At 35.4% G+C, this 19,989-nt stretch overlaps 1 protein-coding gene across 4 annotated transcripts; it reads right to left on the bottom strand.

Annotated features, from left to right (window-relative positions):
• Window positions 1-9,376: 9,376 nt before the first annotated feature.
• LOC121234673 (E3 ubiquitin-protein ligase DA2L-like) lies at window positions 9,377-19,246 on the bottom strand. Of its 4 annotated transcripts, none has more exons than XM_041130713.1 (10): window positions 18,901-19,246; window positions 18,212-18,259; window positions 17,932-18,129; window positions 17,615-17,666; window positions 17,491-17,536; window positions 17,337-17,418; window positions 17,086-17,230; window positions 16,877-16,991; window positions 13,324-13,390; window positions 9,377-10,178 (listed from the first exon to the last, which is right to left on the bottom strand). In XM_041130713.1, the coding sequence occupies exons 3-10, from the start codon at window positions 18,121-18,123 to the stop codon at window positions 9,603-9,605; spliced, it is 1,275 nt and encodes a 424-aa protein (XP_040986647.1). In that variant the 5' UTR covers window positions 18,124-18,129; window positions 18,212-18,259; window positions 18,901-19,246; the 3' UTR covers window positions 9,377-9,602. The 4 variants fall into 4 exon arrangements, with proteins under 4 accessions (XP_040986647.1, XP_040986646.1, XP_040986648.1 ...); XM_041130712.1 differs by having other exon boundaries at window positions 17,932-18,126; window positions 18,901-19,176; XM_041130714.1 differs by lacking the exon at window positions 18,212-18,259 and having other exon boundaries at window positions 18,901-19,176.
• Between the last annotated feature and the right edge of the window lie 743 nt (window positions 19,247-19,989).

Raw genomic sequence — 19,989 nt, 5'->3', positions numbered from 1 at the left:
TATTATGTGACATGAAAAAACATGTAACAAATAGTATTTCGTGACATCACATAACGTGTAACAGATAACTATTTCATGACAGAATATAATATGTGTAACAAATAAATATTTTGTGACAGAATATAATATGTAACATATAAACCTGTAGTGACATGATATGGCATGGCATATATGATAACATAAGTGTATAAACCAATAATTCCCTTACTAACACATATACTGTAATTTAACAGTAAGTTAGAAGCTAACTTATAGTGATCGTTGCGTTTTATAAGAAAAAGCATGAAACACGTGATACTTTAAGTATGAGTTCTAAATGTTAGAAAATTTATCACTAATGACTTGGAAATATGAAAAATGCTAATTAAGAGTAAAATGAACATTTTAAAAAGCATGAAACACGAGATACTCTAAATAAGAGTTTTAAATGTTAGAAAATTCATCACTAATAACTTGGAAACATGAAAAATGCTAACTTAAAGTAAAATGAACATTTTATCCCTAACTTAAGGACTTCACATCCTAACTCAAAAAATACCAAAATTTACATTCCTTATATAAATTTTTTCCTAAGCTCAAATATCATCTTAGAAGAATTTAAAGCTAATCACAACTATGAAAAATAGCATAAGGCCGAAACTTCCAATAACCATATTTCTTAATTTTTGTTGCAATTTCTTCCAACTCCAAAACTCGAGCAAACTGAAGTATTGAAACAAAGATCCTCATACTTACGCTTAAAAACATGCTTAGAACATCCAAAAAATATCTACTTCACAAGACATAAAAGTTTTTAAGCAAAAGATCGGTACTTTTAGCCAAAACTCAAAACCTTGAATCTCAAGGTTTTGACCTTTATTAAAACATCTCCAAGAAGTTTAAAAAATTTAAAAATTTAATCTAGCATGTTCATAACACACTCCAAAGAACTAAAATGCTTTGAATCAACACATAAAAGTCACCAAAAACTACAAAATCACACTTGAAGTACTCGGCTCCAATACCTAGTCAAAAACATAATTGTTTCTCAACTTTGACTTGATCGAACACTTGATCCGAGACATACACGAACAAATATTCAAACCAATAATATCATATGGTTTATAAATGTGTCTTAAAGTAGATCCAAGCATTAAAATTTAAATCAAATGGCTAAAAATAAACCAAAACATTGATTTAGCCGAAATCATCAAACTTTTGACCCATGCGAGTATTCTCTTGTATACAAGTTCATATATTTGAAACTAACACAAAAAATATTCAAACTAACATCCTAAGATGTATATAAAAGGTTTAGGATCTTCAAATAAAATTATCAAAGTCATTGGAGTAAGATTAAACCACAAAAGATCCAAACTTGCTTAAAATAGAAACTGTTTTTCCTTTCAGTTTCTAAATTCCTAGATCTGAGAAAATATTTCATCAACGCCTTTTATCAAGAAAAAATCCTTAAAATACATTTATATAAATATGTTAGAAACACTCCATAAAATTTTCGGACCAATATCTGTCCATTAGCTTGGTAAAAAATTGTAAAATACAACATATTATCCAGTTTATCGCCCAGATGGACCTTTCCATGGTTAAAATAAATTTTGGCCAATCAAATGACCATGAATTCAAACATATAAGGTACCAACAGAAACTAGACTCAAATTAGAACAACTTTCTTGAAGGAATATTAGTGAGATAATACCTAAAATAGCTTCAAAAACTAAAGGCAAAAAAGTACAGAAAACTTTCTGAGAGAGGACTCTAAGGCCCCATTTGGATACAAGAAGTGTTTCATCTCATCTCATCATTACAACTTTTCTAAATTTCTACACAAAGTATAATAATCAATTCAAATTTTTTAAATCGTAAAACAATAATAGTATTAAAAAATAATATTCTAACAATATTTTATTCAACTTTCATCTCAACTCACTATCAAACGGCACCTAAGTGTTCTCTCCAAGAACGGAAATGAAAAGTGGTGAAATGAGTGAAAAGATAACATGCACGCCTAATACACTTCTGAAGAGTGAAGTATGGGCTTGAGTGATACCTTGATGGATGGTGATTAGGTCACAGAAAGGTGCAAATAGTGAGTGGTTTTTAGTTAAGGAAACATCCAAGAGAAGGGTGGTGGTGTGGTGGCCTTTGACCTTCACATCATGCACGACTTTGGGGCTGTCATGAGCAGTAGATGGTCAATCTTGAGTGGGTGGAAACTTCCTCAAAAAACTTTGTCAAGGTGGCCAACATTTGTGGTCCTAATGGGCCTTAAACAAGTGGGCTTCATTTTGGGAATTAAGGAGGGTTTGGTTAAGGTTTTAGATGCTATCAAGCCCAAATTCAATTTTTCTTAGCCCAATCAAATTTCCAAGGTCTAAGGGGTTAGATAATGACATCATAACATGAATTTGAGAAATTAATGACATGTGGAAGTGATTTAATCAAGTAATTAAACACAATGTTAGAAATCGGATCAAACAGGGTTTAGAGGCTAACTTTAGGGTTTGGGGAAACCATTTAGGGTTTCAGTTTCAACCAAGCTTTTGGGGTTTCAATTGGATCCCAACTATTTAGGGTTTCACTAGGGTTTGGTTTGGCACAATTTGGTTGGTTGGATGAAATAGTGTTTTGCTTAGGTGGCATGATCTCAAACATTGATTTGCTTCACATTTCCATCTCATGGTTCCTTTTAGTGCCATGTGTCCTATGCTATTTACCAAGTGTAGCTAAAATCTTTTTAAGTGTCTTAATAAAACTTATCTAACCTGATTTGGACATTCCACACTGTAATTTTGAAAACATTGCACTTGGTGCTACTATCGAGGTTACTATTCACTTTGAGAAAATTGAAAATAACTTTGCACTATAAAATCCTAAATATACACATTAATCTAATTGTGCAATTCATTTATCAAAATTTAATTTCGAAGTGTCACGAAATAAACAAAACGTGTTTTTGAACAAGCGTTTCGTTAGAAAATTGAAAACGGGTTTATTGTACCATAAAATTCTAAATATTCAAAAGAAACTAATGGTTTAGACCGTATTTCATTCTGACACTTCTAACTATCTCAAATAAATAAAATCGCAGTTCTGGTACAAGAATGAGTGGTAACACTGATTATATTGATAAACTAAAACCTATGCAATTGGTCGATTCGTGACTTACAAAGTTTTCAGAAGATTCCTAAAACCTATAGAAATTCTACTATTGGATTTATGGCAGGCTGTTACACCTTATCCATCACTAGGTGATGTCTATTTCTATAGTATTTCAATCAGACAACACAATTCCAATCGAATTTTGACAAGAATTGTTCAAGATGTAAGGGTTTCAACTGGCACTTAGTTGCTTACCATCCTTTCAACTGGCACTTAGTTGCTTACCATCCTTAGACTGGTGGTCAATTAGAGGTTGTTAATAAATGTTTGAAAATTACTCCCAATGTTTTGAAGGGGATCAATCGAAAGGATTGGGTCCAGTGGATGCCCTTGGCAAAATGGTGGTATATACCACCAAACATATTTCTATTCGACTAACTCCTTTTGAAGCCTTCTATGGCTACTTAGTATCATTTACTGTGAACTTCAAGGATGGAGGTAATAGAGACTGCAATGCATTCAAGGGACCAGACTTACAAACCATTCATCACAACCTTTACAAGGCCCAAGATTGGATGAAAATGTATACAAAGAGGGAAAGAACAAGACTTGAGAGATTGCATTTACTTACGTCTCCAACCCTATGATCAAATCTTTATTGCTCATTGTCAATATCTTCAGCTAGCTCCTCATTTCTATGGGCATTTTCAGATTACCCAAAGCTTTGATGTTATTGCATATCAATTGCCACTCCTTCCAACCCAAATCCAGTCTGGTTTAAGAAATTAGGGCAAACATTTAAGCTTGAGAAGAAATTAGGGTTGTACCTCTTGCTAATTCTCATGGTGTTCTCAAACATAAGCCAAAGGAGGTGTTAGCTCTGTCTCAAGAAATCATAGAATTATTCTATCATGGAACTTTTGGTCTGCTGGCAAGGACAATAGATGATGCTATATGGGAAAACTATATGGAAAATGATACTTAGCCCCATGTTTTTGCCCCTTCAAAGTTACCGCTCAGGTATTTTAATTTTATTTTTATTTTTTCTTAATGGTTAAGGAAGTTAATATTAGTGAAGTTGTGATTTTTTTTTCCTTAATGATTACAAATGCTTAAAAAATGTTTGAAAGAAAATGAAAAAAGAAAAGTGCAATTTGCACTAGTGATAACTTTGAGGGGGCAAAAACATGGGGCTTAACAGAATTCTAATGATAGTAGATGAGCAGAATAGGAGACACACGAGTCCAGAAGGCTTGGAAGGGGTTTTCAAAAGTTTTTTTGAGAAACTGTATACCTCCTCAGAAGCTGAAAGTGGAGATATTGAGGACTGTTTGAAGAGCATGACTCCATGTGTTACAAGAGGTATGAATGACCATCTTTCAAAAGCTTACACTAGAGAAGAAGTAGAAGAAGCAGTAAGACATATGGCTCCTCTCAAATCCCAAGGACCTGAAGGATTTGGTGTCTGTTTCTATCAAAAGTACTAGCATTTAATTGGTGAGGAAGTCAACAACTCTATGTTGGCTTGGTTGAATGGTAACTCCTTAACCCCCTTGCAAATATCACTTATTTAGCTCTTATCCCTAAGACAACAGAACTTAAAATGGCCAGTGATTTCAGACCCATAAGTTTGTGCAATGTAGCTTATAAGATAATGGCTAAAGTGATGGCTAATAGACTGAAGGGTGTATTAAATGATATAATTTCCCCTAATCAAAGTGCCTTCATACCTGGGAGGTTAATCACTAACAACATTATGGTAGCATATGAGGTTTTACACACTATGAAAGTGAGGAAAAAAGGGAAAGTGGGGAGTATGGCTATCAAGCTTGACATGTCAAAAGCTTATGATAGGATTGAATGGTATTACTTGCAAGCAGTGATGGAAAAAATGGGTTTCTGTAATAAGTGGATAGAGCTAACCATGAAGTGTGTGTCAACTGTTTCCTATTCAGTTCTTGTTAATGGTAAACCAGGTGGGAGAATAAAGTCCTCAAGAGGTTTGAGGCTAGGAGACATTTTGTCTCCCTATTTGTTCATCCTATGTGCTAAGGGGCTTAGCTCTTTGTTTAACAACTAAGATCTAAGGGGAGTGACTGTTTCAAGAGGTGGGACTTGGGTAAATAATTTACTTTTTGATGATGACTACATACTCTTTGGCAGAGCTAAGGTAGAGGAATGGGTTAAAGTCCAAGGTTTGCTATGACAATATGAAAAAGCATCTGGTCAATTTTTAAACAAGGATAAAACAACTGTTTTTTTTTAGCTCCAACTCAAGAGAGGAAGACAAGAGGAGGATAATAAAGGGAGGAGGAGCATTGATGAAAGGAAATTATGAGAAATATCTGGGGCTACCTGCAGTTGTATGGAATTCAAAGTACAATGCTTTTAGAGGCATAAAGGAAAGAGTGTGGAAAAAGATCAACAATTGGAAAAAATCTTTTCTGTCAGCTGCAGGAAAGAGGTTTTAATCAAAGTTGTCCTTCAAGTTGTGCCCATTAACACAATGAGTGTGTTTCAACTTCCAAAGCAATTGTGCAAGGAGCTTAATGTTATGCTTGGTAGATTTTGGTGGGGTAATCATAAAAAAGGGAGTGGTGTACACTGGTGCTGTTGGGATAGGATGGGGAAACGAAAAAGGGAAAGGGGGTCTAGGCTATAAGGATATAGAGAGCTTCAACATGGCTCTTTTGGCTAAATAGGGTGGAGGTTGCTTCAGAATGAGACAAGTATGGCTGCAAAGATCCTGAAAGAGAAGTATTTCAAAGATAAGTCACTTTTAGTAGCAAGATTGGGTCATAGACCCTCATATTTGTGGAGAAGTGTGCATAATGCAGTGAGTCTTTTGAGGGAGGGAATGAGATGGAAGGTTGGGAATGGGGAAAAAAAATTAAAATTTGGGGTCAAAGATGGCTTGCAGCACCCTTATCTTTCTCAGAATAGTCTCCAGTTTCTATTTTGGATAATGAAGCAAGAGTGTATGAGTTGATTCAATGTAGAGGGGAGTGGAATGTACCATTGATTCGAAGAATTTTTAGTAAGGAGGAGCCTGATCAGATTTGCAGTATACCATTAAGTAGCATGGAAATGGATGATAAAATGATTTGAGGACCATTAAAAAAAGTTTGTTTTCTGTAATGAGTGCATACCATTTGGAGATTGAAAGGAAGCAGGCCAATAAAGGAGAAAATTCAAGGCATTTAGAGAGGGATAAAAGCTGGGAAACCATATAGATATTGAATGTTCCAAGGAAAGTTAAGCTTTTTCTTTGGAAAGCTGTCAATGAGTTCCTAGCTACTAGGAAAAATCTTTTTATGAAGAAAATAACAGACAATCCCTATTGCCCCATTTATAGAAGAGATGAGGAAACAATTATGCATGTGGTTTGGCAATGCCCTGCAACTTGTAATGTGTGGTCAGAGTCATTGAGTAAATTGCAGAAGATGAAGATTGAAGTGTCTGATCTGCTGGCTCTGTGGGAAAAACTTATAGAAAAGCTGAATGATTCAAAACTAGAGGAGGTAGCTATTGTGATGAGGGGCCTATGGCTGAGAAGAAATCAGAGCATTTTTGAAGACAAGTTCAAATCTCCAAGCCAAGTAATAAGAATTGCTAAACATAATCTGACAGAATATCAACAGGCTCAATAGATTGATAAGGCAAGTTTGAGAAGGAATGATGGGAGTTGTAGCAAAACTATGAGGTGGGAAAAACCAAAACCAGGCTATGTAAAAGCCAACTGGGATGTAGCAGTAGATAAGAAGGAAAGGAAGGTTGGCATAGGGGTTGTAATTCGAGATGAAGATGGGGAAATGTTAATAGCTGTGGAGGGACAGAAGTATGATATTGACCAACCTGCTATTGCTGAAGCTCATGCTCTGTGGAAGGCACTGGACGTATGCAGAGAACTAAGTTTTGACAAGGTATTGTTCGAGGGTGATGCTCAAGTGGCTGTCAAAATTGTTAACAATGCAAGTGAAGATTTATCATTCTATGGGAAGTTTAATTGAAGGCATGAAACAGTTACTAAAGCATAGGACAGACTGGATAGTACAATTTACTCATAGAACAAACAATGAGGCAGCACATACATTAGCAAAAGAAAGTTTATCTTTATAGTCAGAATTGATTTGGATAGAAGATATACCTGATTGTATTCAAAGAATTGTAGAGAGTGAGAGTTATTGTAATGACTAATACAAAGTGATCAATGAAGATACTTTTATTTGGAAAAAAAAAAAAAGTAGCAGCACCAGATTAGGCTCCATTTGTTTCACTGTAAAACAATTTCTTTTCTATGTTCTGGTAATTGATTGCGCTTGAAAAGTCGGTTAATGAAAACTATTTCTCAGTCAATAAAAAGTCAAAGCCTTCCTTTTTAGATATTGGTTCAACTTTCAAAATTCCAAAAATGGAATTCCAATCTTTTAAATTTGTACTTTGCTAATTTTTTATATCTTAATTATTTAAAGTTATAATATTTATGAGATTTTTGAATTCTTTTCTTTTGGAATTTTTATTTTTGACATGCTTTTTTAACTTTTGATTTTCTTTTCATATTTTCAAGTTTTTTTTTTTTAGTTTTTTATCTCGTGAAATGTCATGTGGCACCACATTAGTATAGTTAATAGTTTAAGACAAAACACAAGACTTATTTTGTCTCTAGTCCTTTTAATGTATAAAAATTTTGTCATAAAAGTATAAGTTAAAGAACTAATGCCAATATTTTAAATTCCGTTAATGCATGTTTAAGTATTGGAACGTAATATTTTGATACAGTGTGTTCCAGAGTACCATTTGGGGTTAGCAATATTAATAAATGTATATGTCAGTGTGTATCATGTATGTATTTGTGTATATGTGTATAATTATATAAGATTTATAAAATTAATGAGTTGAAAACATTAAGAAAATGTAGAAATAATTGTCTTAAAAGATAATATTAAAAAAAAAATTACAAACTTGAGTTGAGACGCAAAAAAAAAAAAAAAAAAAAAAAGAAGCCAAGAAATTATTAAAAACAATGAGATTTAGAGAGCGAGAGAGAGAGTAAGGGGACATATTTCGGGTTACAAAAGAATTAAAATTATATAAATTCTTTTTAGATTTTAAAATGACATGAATGCCATCTAGATTTAAAATTTACAAAAATGTTATCCAAACTCAAAAAAATTACAAAATTGCCATTAAAAGTCTAGAATGGAATGTAGTCTAAAATGCAAAATCCAGCTAGAATGACCAAAATTGACTGGAATGGCCAAAATGGACCAAAATTTGGAACGAAGTTGAATAAGGATGTATAGCGTGTCGAGTACTACACCAGAATGGAAAGTTCCGACCATTTCGACTAAAACAGAACGAAATTTAAAATTATGATTATTACTACATCTATTATAAAAGTTGCAGTAGGCAAAAGATTATACACACCAAACAAGAAAAAGTGTTTTCTATAAAGTATTCTCAATAACAACCAAACATCAGGAAATTACTGCATCCAAGGCGAGGAAAAGAAGGTGAGATGAAGTTCTGAATATTGTAATAAATTCGTAATCTCTTCTTATGTGTTGAGCAAATAGACCTTATGGGTAATTGTGGTGTGTTTCCCATAGAGTAGTTAGACTCGGTCTTCAGAGGGACATAAGGATATCTAATGTTAGGCCTCATTCTCACCCCAGAGAAAGGGCATAGCCCCATTGGGCCGACTAACTTGCGGTATCACCCAACTAGGTTAGATACCCTGTACGCATTAAGGGAGAGCAGGAGGCAGGCTACGAAGGGCCCTTCTCTTGTGGGAGAGCCGGCCCGTCAAGAAAGAAATAGCATATCAAGATGACCATTCAGTTGCACCCCACCGGAGTATAGGAAGAGGCGCCTTCGAAGCCGGCCAACATACTCCAACTGGATGAGTCAAGAATCACGTCAGGTCAAAATGGTCCTCCATAACTCGGAATTAGAAAGGATTATCGCATTTAATATGGCGAATTGCCCTCTTAAAAAACATTCCTGTGTCAGACCAGGCTAACCCAGAAGCCAAAGGGGCTACTGCATTAAATGTTGTGACAAACTTCCTACGCCACACCAACCTTGGAACGAGTTATATATAGAAAAAAAGAAGTGAGGAAGGTCCCTAATTACGCTGTTGAAACGATAAATACACAATCAAGAACAAGTGAACTAATTAAAGCAACTTTCAGGGCGGTTTTCAAACAAGAAATAAAATTTGGGGGGGGGGGGGGGGGGGGGTGTGTGGGGATGGTTGGGGTGGACGACCATAGCATAAACCAGCAAACCTTTCATTCACTAAAACAATCTGTTTTCCCTTCACATTTGTGTATGGCAGAAAAGTGTATAGCGGGAAGAGAATCATCGCTATCTTGACACTCGAACATGTTTCATGCTGCTCCTTGGGCACTCGGGTCCTAAGCTCGAGTCTTGGCTAGCTAAACAGCCATGGCCAGCAACATCTGTTTTATAAAGACTATCACTAGTAGGTAGACGTAGAACTACGACTGCCAGGAAACTCCAGGTCCACTAGTTATAGCTTGAGCTTCAGCCAAAGATACTGCCATAGCCAGCATCATCTGTTCCTCAAAACTCTCAGGAACAATGGGCTCAGTGGCATTTTGAAGGTTGTCCTCGATTTCATCAGGGAGTGGCAATGCAGAAGAATCTTCTGCTGCATCTGAACTTGCATAACTGGTGCCCGCTACAGCAACATCTGATCCACGGTCCCCATAACATTCTCCATCATCTCTTGTCAAAGTCATCCTACCATCAGTTGAAGATTCTGTTGCGCACTCCGCAGTTTGGTAATTCTCTCTCTCTCTGTCCACCCGGTTGTAAAACCTGCTAGCTTGTGGAAGCATATTGCATGCTGACATACTTCTGTTGGGATTAACAGAAGATTCTCCACCTATTTGCTGACGCTCAGCAAGGGCAGCTATGGCACAAGCAAGACCCCCTGAAGGGGAAGATGATGATCCAGCCGGGGGACCCAAGGAAGGCGAGACATAGGCTCTGATGGCATATTGCTCGGAATGAAAATCACCATCGGCTGGATTTCTGTGTCTGCTGTTCTCCTGTAAAAATCATTTTAGTACAATTCAAAGGAATTGTAGGTCAGCTGGGGTTAATCAGCAAAACTAGAGAAGCCAAAAGACCAACTTCAAATTAGAAAGAAAGATCGATTGAGAACTAACAACAGTGGCTACACCAAGTCATGAAAGGAAATACTATGTTTGCATTCAAAACTACATAATTACAACACATACAAGGTCTTAAAATTCTAAGCTAGGCAAATTGAAGAGGTAGTTATATAGCCTTAGCCTTTGCATTGGTATACTCTTTACGTCTCTTATGCCAACTACAATTTGGGAAATTCTGTGTATCATAAGCTGCTCTCAGTGAATGTTAAAAGCCAGTCAAACTCCATGATGAGAAGATTAGATGAAGACAATCATTAACACCGTAATTTAATTATTTGATTACAAAATTGAAAGGGAAAATTATACAGTACATGGGATGGCACCTTTCAAAAGTATGAGACAGATACGTGGCTCACATGCAGAGAAACTAGAGAGGAAAATGGCATTCCTAACTCACAAGAAAAAAGTTCAAAACGAAACTTTGCATGCTTTACAAGGGAACAACCATAATTGGAATATAACATAAATAGTTGCACAGTCTCTTTAAATCCAGCTTTTTATATGATACCCCATATTGACCGATAAATGATAAGGATAGGTGATGTATGAGAACCCACATTGCTTGGAAATGAGAAGTTCTTGCTCTTTATAACGGTTCCAATGTGATTTCAATTGTATCATTGACTAGTCCTTTTGGAGTATAGACCCAAATGTGACTTGAGCCTTCTTTGGGGCGTTACAAATGGCATTAGAAACTATCTAAACCAGAAATGTGGGACTGAGCCATGCCACCTACAATGTTGTGATACGCCATATTGACTGATATGTAATAAGGGTAGGTGATGTCATCATTCCTTGGGAATGTGAAGTTCTTACTCTTTATAATGATCTTTATAATGATTCCAATGGAGTTCTAATTATATCATTCACTAGCCCTTTTAGAGTATAGACCCAGATGTGACTTGGGCCTTCCTTGGGGCGTTAGATTTTAGCTTTCATTATTTGTTGTTCCTCGACCAATCATTCAACAAAGGAAAGAACGCAACGACTGAACAGCTACAACCAGAGAGTAAGGGCATGTTTGGACACTTGGAGCATTTCAGAATTTTATGAATAATAATGAAATAGTTCGAGTGAAGATGTTTTATTGGGTTTTGGGAAAGAGGGGAGAAAAAATTGAATAAATGTATTATTAAGTTAAAAAAGTGTTTGAATATAATTTTTTAATGTAATTTTTATTTTGAAGTTTGTAAAAGTTGTTTTGATTGTTGTGTTTTGTTTTGAAGTTTGTAAAACGTTGTATTGATTTTTGTGTTTGAATAATGATTAGATTAAATAGTTGAAAATTTGAAATTGAAAAGTGTTTTGTTGTTTTTGAGTGATGTTTGTGAATGAAATTATGAAAAGTTTTGAGAATTCTCATAGTGTCCAAACATGCCCTAAGACGTGACTCATAATTTTATAATTATTACAAAATTTATATTGACTCAAATTTTTGGGTTTTCTGCAATGAAGATTCACTTATCAAATTTTAGAGACCACTACAGCCCAAGATTACTAATCTAAGTTTCACCATGAAAGAATACCATGCAAACCTCTCTACACAGTACCTATAAACTTTCGATGGGCATCCTTATATGCAACACAGAATGAGGAACACTGAATAAAAAGAGGCATACCGACATCAAAGATCATATCCATCAAAAAACTTCTGAAAATATCACACTACTGTTTGACCCATAGAATCAACATTCTGTCCAAGGAGAAATAGTAGCTAATCCAAATGTAATTCCAAGTTTGTATGCTCCATTCAGGTTGTTCGTAGAGCATTCCACACTAGTTTACTTCAAAAATATGAATGAGCGATTACTCTTAATTGCAACATATACGAACTTCTCAACATCATGTTCAAGCAATCAATTCAATTTTTTTATCACTGAAAACTTTATTAATCAAGTAAAGTGGTATTGCCTGACTACAGCAGTTTATACATGAGAAACACAGAATAAAATAATAAAGTCAACTAGATATAGATTGACTAAAATGAGTGAACAAAAAATAAATTCTTAGAGAAAATCAATAATTGCTGCAGTAACTAAGCTCCTTTAGAGGCACTCAAGCAGTCCAACATAGCGCTATTAAACGGGTCGGGTCATTGGGATCATTTTTTAGCCAACACGAATAATTGAATGGGTCAATCACCCCGACCCAAACCCAAGTTTTAAAGGTTGACCTGGCACAACCCATTTGACCTGTTTCTTTATCCCAGTCGTGTTGTATCAACCCGTTTGACCCAAGAAAAAAGGATAAAAAAATAATATTCACAAATATTTTATCATTCCAATTGTTGGATAACAAGGTAAACGCTATATTATAAAAAACTTTTTAATGCTATATTTCTCAATCTAAAACTCAATATCTAACAAAAAAGAAATCTAGTGGGTCATTTGGGTCACAGGTTGACTCGAGTGAGCCGAGCCAAATGACTTTTTTTTTTTTTTTTTTGGATAATTAGGTCACTCGGGTCAACCTGTGAACTTGCAGGTTGACCCAACATAAACCGATTATTTAGTTGGGTTGACCCGAATTGACCTAAACCCAATTGTGTCCAATCCTAACCTTATTATTGCGGGTTGGGTTCGTGGGTCGTATCAACAAAACCAAAACAAGTTTGTAGCATTTTGATTTGTTAAGCATACAAGTCTCCATATACAAATAAGGATGGTTTTTTTCTTACTTATAAAAAAAAAAGAGTAATAAAATGAGGTTTTCATATCTCAAGACAACAAATTGAAACTGTTTTGAAATCTTTGTTTGACTGGATGAATAATGTAGGCACGGTCCATTACCTATCTCTCCTTTAGTTTTTGGACATTCTGATATTCCAATTGTAATTCTTTAAAGATCCATCTAGCTCATATCATATGTACTTAGTTCTCAAATTATTTACTTAAAAGAAAGGACTTATCAATTATTTACTTTTAAAAAATTGTTTAAAAAATAATATTTTTGAAAGTAACAATATCTCAAATAGTTAATTACATGAAGCAGAATACAAAAATTGACTTAATTGATGTACCTGAATGGAAAGCCAAATTGCTTCCATGACCATTATGTCCTCAAGATCAAGGTCAAAATCGTCGTCCCTGCAACTCCAGAATTTGATAATAAATTATAAAGTTGCCATGAAAACTATTCGCCAAACATGAGAGATTCAATTCAGAACATCTAATAACCAGAAATATTGAATGAGGTTTAAAAATTCAGAAAAAAAAAAGAAAAGAAAATATCTAACCACCATATTATGACATAGCATTTCCATATGCCATTCTAAAAAAGTAACCAAATTTCTGCACACCCAAGACAAAATTGTACGAATCACATCTGTACTAAAACTCATGTTTGCCAGAAGTGCCAACTAATATTCAAAAGTACCCACAAGAAACTTCCGGTCAAGGACTGTATGAAGCCATCATATAAAAGGTTGTAAGCATCAGGCACAAGTACTAGTGTGACGTACCGGTTGGCAAAAGCCAAGAGAATAGATATATGTGAATTGCCAAGTCTGAAATATTGTTCAAATCTTGTTTTAGAGCTTTGAGTTTACCAGCCAATACAAAACTCGGAGTACCAGAAAAAAGGTACGAAGACCACCACAACCTCACCCTATCCACAAAGCCCTCTTCCTCCAACCACATATTTTCAGATTTCAAATACCTAAGCACTCTAATAATGCCCCGAAAATCCAACATAACGGGATAATGATCAGAGCAAATTCTCGGTAAGCTTTTCTGACTCAAATCAGGAAAACAAGCTTCCCAAGAAGCCAAAACCATAAATCTGTCAAGCCTAGACCATGCCCTTCCATTGGACCACGTAAAATCCCCACCGGCCATTGGTAAATCAATCAAATCTAACTCAAAAATCAGAGCAATCCCCACCACAGAAGCTGCCAACCCAGCCTCCTGAACTTAGATGCACGTCCCTCCTCCCTTGGTAAGCCACGTCGACCACTCCCTCTCTCTGCCTTGCCGATTCTCAGTGTGAAGCACCAAACTAATTCTCCTCTCCTTGTGTCTCACCATCACGTTCAGAGGGACCCTCCAGTTGCCACCATCGAACTCAACTCACCACCGCCACTGGACCTTTCTTCTCTCTCAGTGAGTCCGTCGCATGGCCTTCCTCTCAAATGAACACTTTGTATTTCACGGGTTAAATCCTTTAAGTTTGCTTTTGGTTTCTGCCTAGTGATTTAAAGTATTTCAAAAATACCCATCAACCCATGCACATGGCATTTTGCAGCCCACTATTAATTGTTAACTTTTGATGGTAATCCTTATAAGCAAAATATCTTCCAGCCTCTGTAAAGTATACATGTTCAGACTTCAGACCTTGGTGATTACAAATTTACGTTGCTGCCCTTTTTCCTCAAGTGCCCTCTTCAATTAAAAATATTTCCCAACCTACCCGAGAAGCCCATGCTTGTCTATGAGTATGTCCCAAATCGCCCTTTTAATTAGGCTGAGTCTTGTTGGCCGTGATTTGTGTTGGGCTGGGCTGGTTGTATTTTACAGAAACTTTTTTAGTGATATTAAGGGATTTAAACATAGGTTGCTACGTATTAAATTATGATTAACTTAGAGCATTATTAAATCTATTTTCTGAAACCCATATTCCCACGGTTATTTTATGGAATAGATAAAATATATTCCCTACTAAATTATATTTGACGGACTAGATATGATATTCTTATTTTTAATAATTATATGATATTGGCATTTATGGAATTCAGTATGTTGCTAAGTATTTTGTTAGATTAAAATCCATGATATGTATTCAATTGAGTAGAATGCTACGACACGATTTCTAGAACTTTAGTAACATCTAGTTCCTCATATAGGTAACGAGCTACGATATGTTTCACTACCTGTTGTGATAACACAGACCCAAGCGTGTTTCACTACCTGTTATGATATGTTAGACAGTGCTACAGACTCAAGTGTGGTTTACCATATGCTATGTGATAACACAGACTCAAGCGTGTTTTACTATATGTTATGATACATTAGGTGGTGCCACATACTCAAGTGTGGTTCACCATATGATATGTTATGTGATAAAACGGACCCAAGCATGTTTCACTACATGTTATGATAAGTTATACGGTACCACGAACCCAAGCGTGGTTTACCCTATGTTATGATATGTTATATACGGTCAACGACAATTGGACCAATGCACACATGTTATGATGGCCACTAAATAAGTGAAAGACAAGATGAATAAGTTATGTACGAATGATAGGAAATGCATGGAGTCAGTCATTCATGCATCAATGTTACATGTATTGCCATGATTATGTTTGATTCCGCTTATGTTACTAATGAATGATCTATATGTTATGTGTATGTGTGACGATGTATGTAAGTTTTCAAAATTAAGCCTAAAGTTAAACTAAGTTAAGTTTACAGTATGATGTGCTATTACTAAGTCTTCGACTCCTTTGTTTTTTTCTCTGTTTTTACATTCTAATGTCCCAGATATTGATTTCGTGGATAAAGAGCAGGAGTGCCAGGAGTAGAATATATTTTCATAGACATAGTGTATGATTTAGACATTTAAGCAGTGTTGGTATCACATAGAACTAGCTTATGTCATTTCTTTTATATTTCAGCTTTTATGTTATGAAAGACTGTCATGCTAGATAAGTTTTATAATCCAATAGAAGAGGTATTTTATGAGACTGAATCTCTTTACCAGGCGTTATGTTATGAATGTAGGTAACATTTCTGACCTACAAGAAGGGGTGTTACAAATATTTTGATACCCCATATGATAAGGATAAGGGTAAGTGATGAATGAGATCCTACATTACTTGGGAATGAAAAGTTATTGCTCTTTATAAGGTTTCAATGAGGCTCTAATTGTATCATTAACTAGTCATTTTAAAGTATAGACTATGTGGTTTGGGTCTTCTATTTGGACGTTACAAATGGTATCAGAGCATATCCCAACCAGAAATGTGAGACTTGAGTCATGCCACCTACAACAGGCAGGCCCGACAAGGACGTCGAGAATTTAAGGGGGTAAAATTGTGATACCCCATATGATAAGGATAAAAGTAGGTGGTGAATGAGATTCCACATTATTTGGGAAGAAGAAGTTCTTGCTCTTTATAAGGTTCTAATGGGGCTCCAATTGTATCAGTGACTAGTCCTTTTGTCGTATAGGCCATGTGGTTTGGACCTTCTATTGGAAAGTTACATTCCCATTGCGGGATTGTATTTTCTACGAGCAAATCAAGAAGCAAGTATATTATATCTATAAAAATATCATTCTCGAATGAGAATGAAAGAAGACAGAAGACATAAGGATGTGGTTTTGATTACGTAAAAAAATATTAGCAGACAATAATTGTAGGAATAATCATATATTTTGACTTATTGAGAAGGAAAGAGTGTTATTTAAAATATCTTTAAGAAGTAGCAATGCCAATTTGCTCTCTTTTCTTTGGTTTCATTGACTAAGTCATTTTAATTGTTTATACACTCATTTGAATAAAAATACGTACGAAACACAAATAGCATAAAAAAACACAGACTAGCATTGCTACAACTAAGATCATCAAATACCTGTTCGTTCTATGAGGTGGGCGTGGAAGTGGAGATGGTTGGATCATTGGGGACGGAGATGAATCGCGAGATGCGACAATTTCCTCACTTTCGACAGGAGACCTAGAATATGGAACTGCAAAGATGGAAATGAAACTAGTATACATAAATGATATAATCACTAAATATTGAACATTAGATACATAAAGGAAATAGAACAAAAATAATACCCGTTACTGAGTTACAGTCAACCTCCGTGGGTGTCACATTTCCACACAAGTAGCTGGGTTCTTGCCTTTTCAGCATTCTCTCTTCTTCATCCTGAAGTTCCTGCTGCCGTATCCTAATCTTGGCTTCTATAACGCGCTGCTCTTCCTGCATAATATCAAATCACATAAATCACCTTCAAGGGCATTCTATGAGTAAAACTACCAGAGCTATTAACCAATAAAAAAACAAAAGTGGCTAAATCAAATCTTACAATCTGCTCCAAACCCTTCTCTTCCTTTGTTTTAACACCTCGATACTCCACAGCATAATTTGCAGTTTTGCAAAAAGGACACCTCCAAACTGTTAAAGACAGACAATAAAATGGGCACTGAAAAAAAAGGCCTATAGTTAATGATGAAGGATACTGTGTCGGACGAGTTGAATTGGGAACTTTCATCTGTAGAAAACACTCTGGTGAAAAGAAGACAAGTCAAATTCCAAGCATATAATAGTGTACACTTATCATCTTGGATATTTCTAAATAATCACCTGTGCAAATGCTTTTCATGCAACATCTTGACCGGTTGAGACTTGGATAATACTGAAATAATGCAAATAGTCAATTAGGAAATACAACACCAATGCAACAAAAATGAAACAACCATCAATTAAAATGCAGAAAACTAAATAATAAATTTGGCTGCCATGGATCTTTGGCGTGCTGATTTATAAATCCAAATGATGATAACAATAAGTACTAATATATTATGTTTTCTGTTTACTGGTTCCCAAAAATTATCTATAGAACAACTAATATGCAGTCAGCAAAACCAGCTTATAGAAGTATTTAGCGTCAATTTTCTTACTAGAAAGCAAATCGGACACTCTTCAAGATCACAAGTGCATTCTTCGTCTCCAGGGTAGCATGGAGCAAGCTTAGATTCAAGTATTAACTTTCGAAGCTTCTTATGATCTACATCTTTATGATTGTAAAGTCCCTGTGGTCTGGTGTACTTCTCATCTACCACTTGTCTCCTCCTCCCAAGTTTATTACCCATTTCCTACTGTTCAAAAATTAAAATCATATAACAATTTGAAAAGTTGAACAAATTATACAAAGAAAGGCATTCAATTCCAATATGCTACCATAAAACATCAAAACTCCAAATTTCTGCAATTTCGGTTCAATTGCTTCTGTAAAGCAGTGAAAGAATCATATTAGAGACGCCAAGAAAAGCAAAAATTCAACACAAACCCCAAATTCACTCCAATTTCAGAAACAGAAGCACTAAAATGAAGCAACTAATACACAAAATACGATGCATAAAGCATAATACTAAAATAGGTTGAACCCCATCCCTAAAACAAAATCAATAACCCTAAACGATGAATTACAACATTTCTTAGGCCCAATTGGCTATCATTGCTATACTAAAATTTATTGCTTAGGATCACAGGAACGTCAACGAAGGCAACGAGAAAAAAGCTAAACGATCCACAGCATAATGAAAACCAAAAGAGTAAATATGGAATACAAACAAGTGAGGAATTATGCTTATAAACGGAACATCAGAAACCCTAACATGGAACTTCAAAGACTGACGGGTCCAATTCTCTATGAATTCTACACTACAACGCTCTCTAAGCTGAAATCCGCTACAATTCCGTACTGGAAAACATTCCAGGAATCACCAACGGAGGGAGGAGCAACAAAATGGATCAAAGAAACCATACAAAGCAGACTATAACGCAGGGATCACTAAGCGTGATAGGATGCTTCGATGTTGAAGAAAAAGACCACAGCAGTCTGAGAGGAATTAGTTTGGAAAACGAACCTGGAGAAAATTGTGATTTCAGAAAGCAAGAAAGAGAATCTCTCCGTGGTAGAGATATGCCAACAAGAAGAGGAACACAACCTTCCCAAGCAATTGAAGACCGAGAGAGAGAGAGAAGATTATTCTACAATGTATAGATTGTGTATTCGTTTCTTTCTCATTCGGCCTCTGTGCGCTCTATCCGACGGAGACTTTTATATATGTGTGTGGGCGATGTGAGGGAAGCAAAAGGCAGGAGGGTAGAGTAGTAGACGAGGAAAGAATCGTCCATTTAGACCATCATCAACAACAAAACAAACAACAAAAAAGTTTATGGAGCCGAAGCCGACCGCTTGCTCCCACCACGCGCTTGCTCCATCGCGTCTGCTTCAAACCCAATTTAGATCTTTCAAATGTTTTCTCATTTTTCTTTTTTTATCATCTTTATTTCCAGTCGTGAACCAAAAAAGTACAAAGAAACGGTTTTTTTTTTCTTAAGAAATGTCTTATTTAAACAAAAATATTATGTAAGAAAACTTGCACATTAAAGTAGATTAATTTGATCAATCAAATTGTAAAATTTTGTTTATTGTAGAACAAATCTAATAAATTATATTAAAGTTGTGTTTGAGTAGTAATGTATTCTCAGGTATTATGTAAATAGTAGTGAAAAAATATTAATAGAATATTGAATAGTAGTGAAAAAGTAATAATAAGTGAAAAGTAATAATAAAATGATAAATAGTAGTGAGGTATTTTGAGAATACCTAATGTATTCTCAATACCCAAACTAGGCCTAAATCACGTTAGAGTATAAATTTCTCTTTTATAAAATTTATGTATAGACCTTGTTAACGTTGTGTTTCATACGTCTTTGGATTGGGTTCCAGTAACTTGAGTCTTGACTCTTTCACCTGCACACTTGAGCAAACACGGAGGGTGGAGGCCTTGGTAATGGCTAGGGAGTCTTCGATGCTAAAGACAGTATATCTTCTTTGTAGCTTGTACGTGACCTTAGATGAATCAAAGATAGTTCTTCATACTTGAGGGTTAACTTTTATACTTGGTTTCTGGTAAGGCAACTCATACCTGACTTTGAGGAGCTCATAT

Source organism: Juglans microcarpa x Juglans regia, chromosome 6D (assembly GCF_004785595.1).
Source record: "Juglans microcarpa x Juglans regia isolate MS1-56 chromosome 6D, Jm3101_v1.0, whole genome shotgun sequence".
Taxonomy (NCBI): Eukaryota; Viridiplantae; Streptophyta; class Magnoliopsida; order Fagales; family Juglandaceae; genus Juglans; species Juglans microcarpa x Juglans regia.
The sequence above is the reverse complement of the archived record's forward strand: the minus strand, read 5'-3'. Positions and strand labels throughout refer to the sequence as shown.

Bases quoted from the DNA above. Each gene is read 5' to 3' on its own strand.
- LOC121234673 (XM_041130712.1), bottom strand. The intron at 17,537-17,614 runs GTGATTATTTAG...TCTTTTCACCAG, and splicing joins CATGAAAAGCATTTGCACAG to AGTGTTTTCTACAGATGAAA. The intron at 10,179-13,323 runs GTACATCAATTA...TGATTTTTACAG, and splicing joins CAATTTGGCTTTCCATTCAG to GAGAACAGCAGACACAGAAA.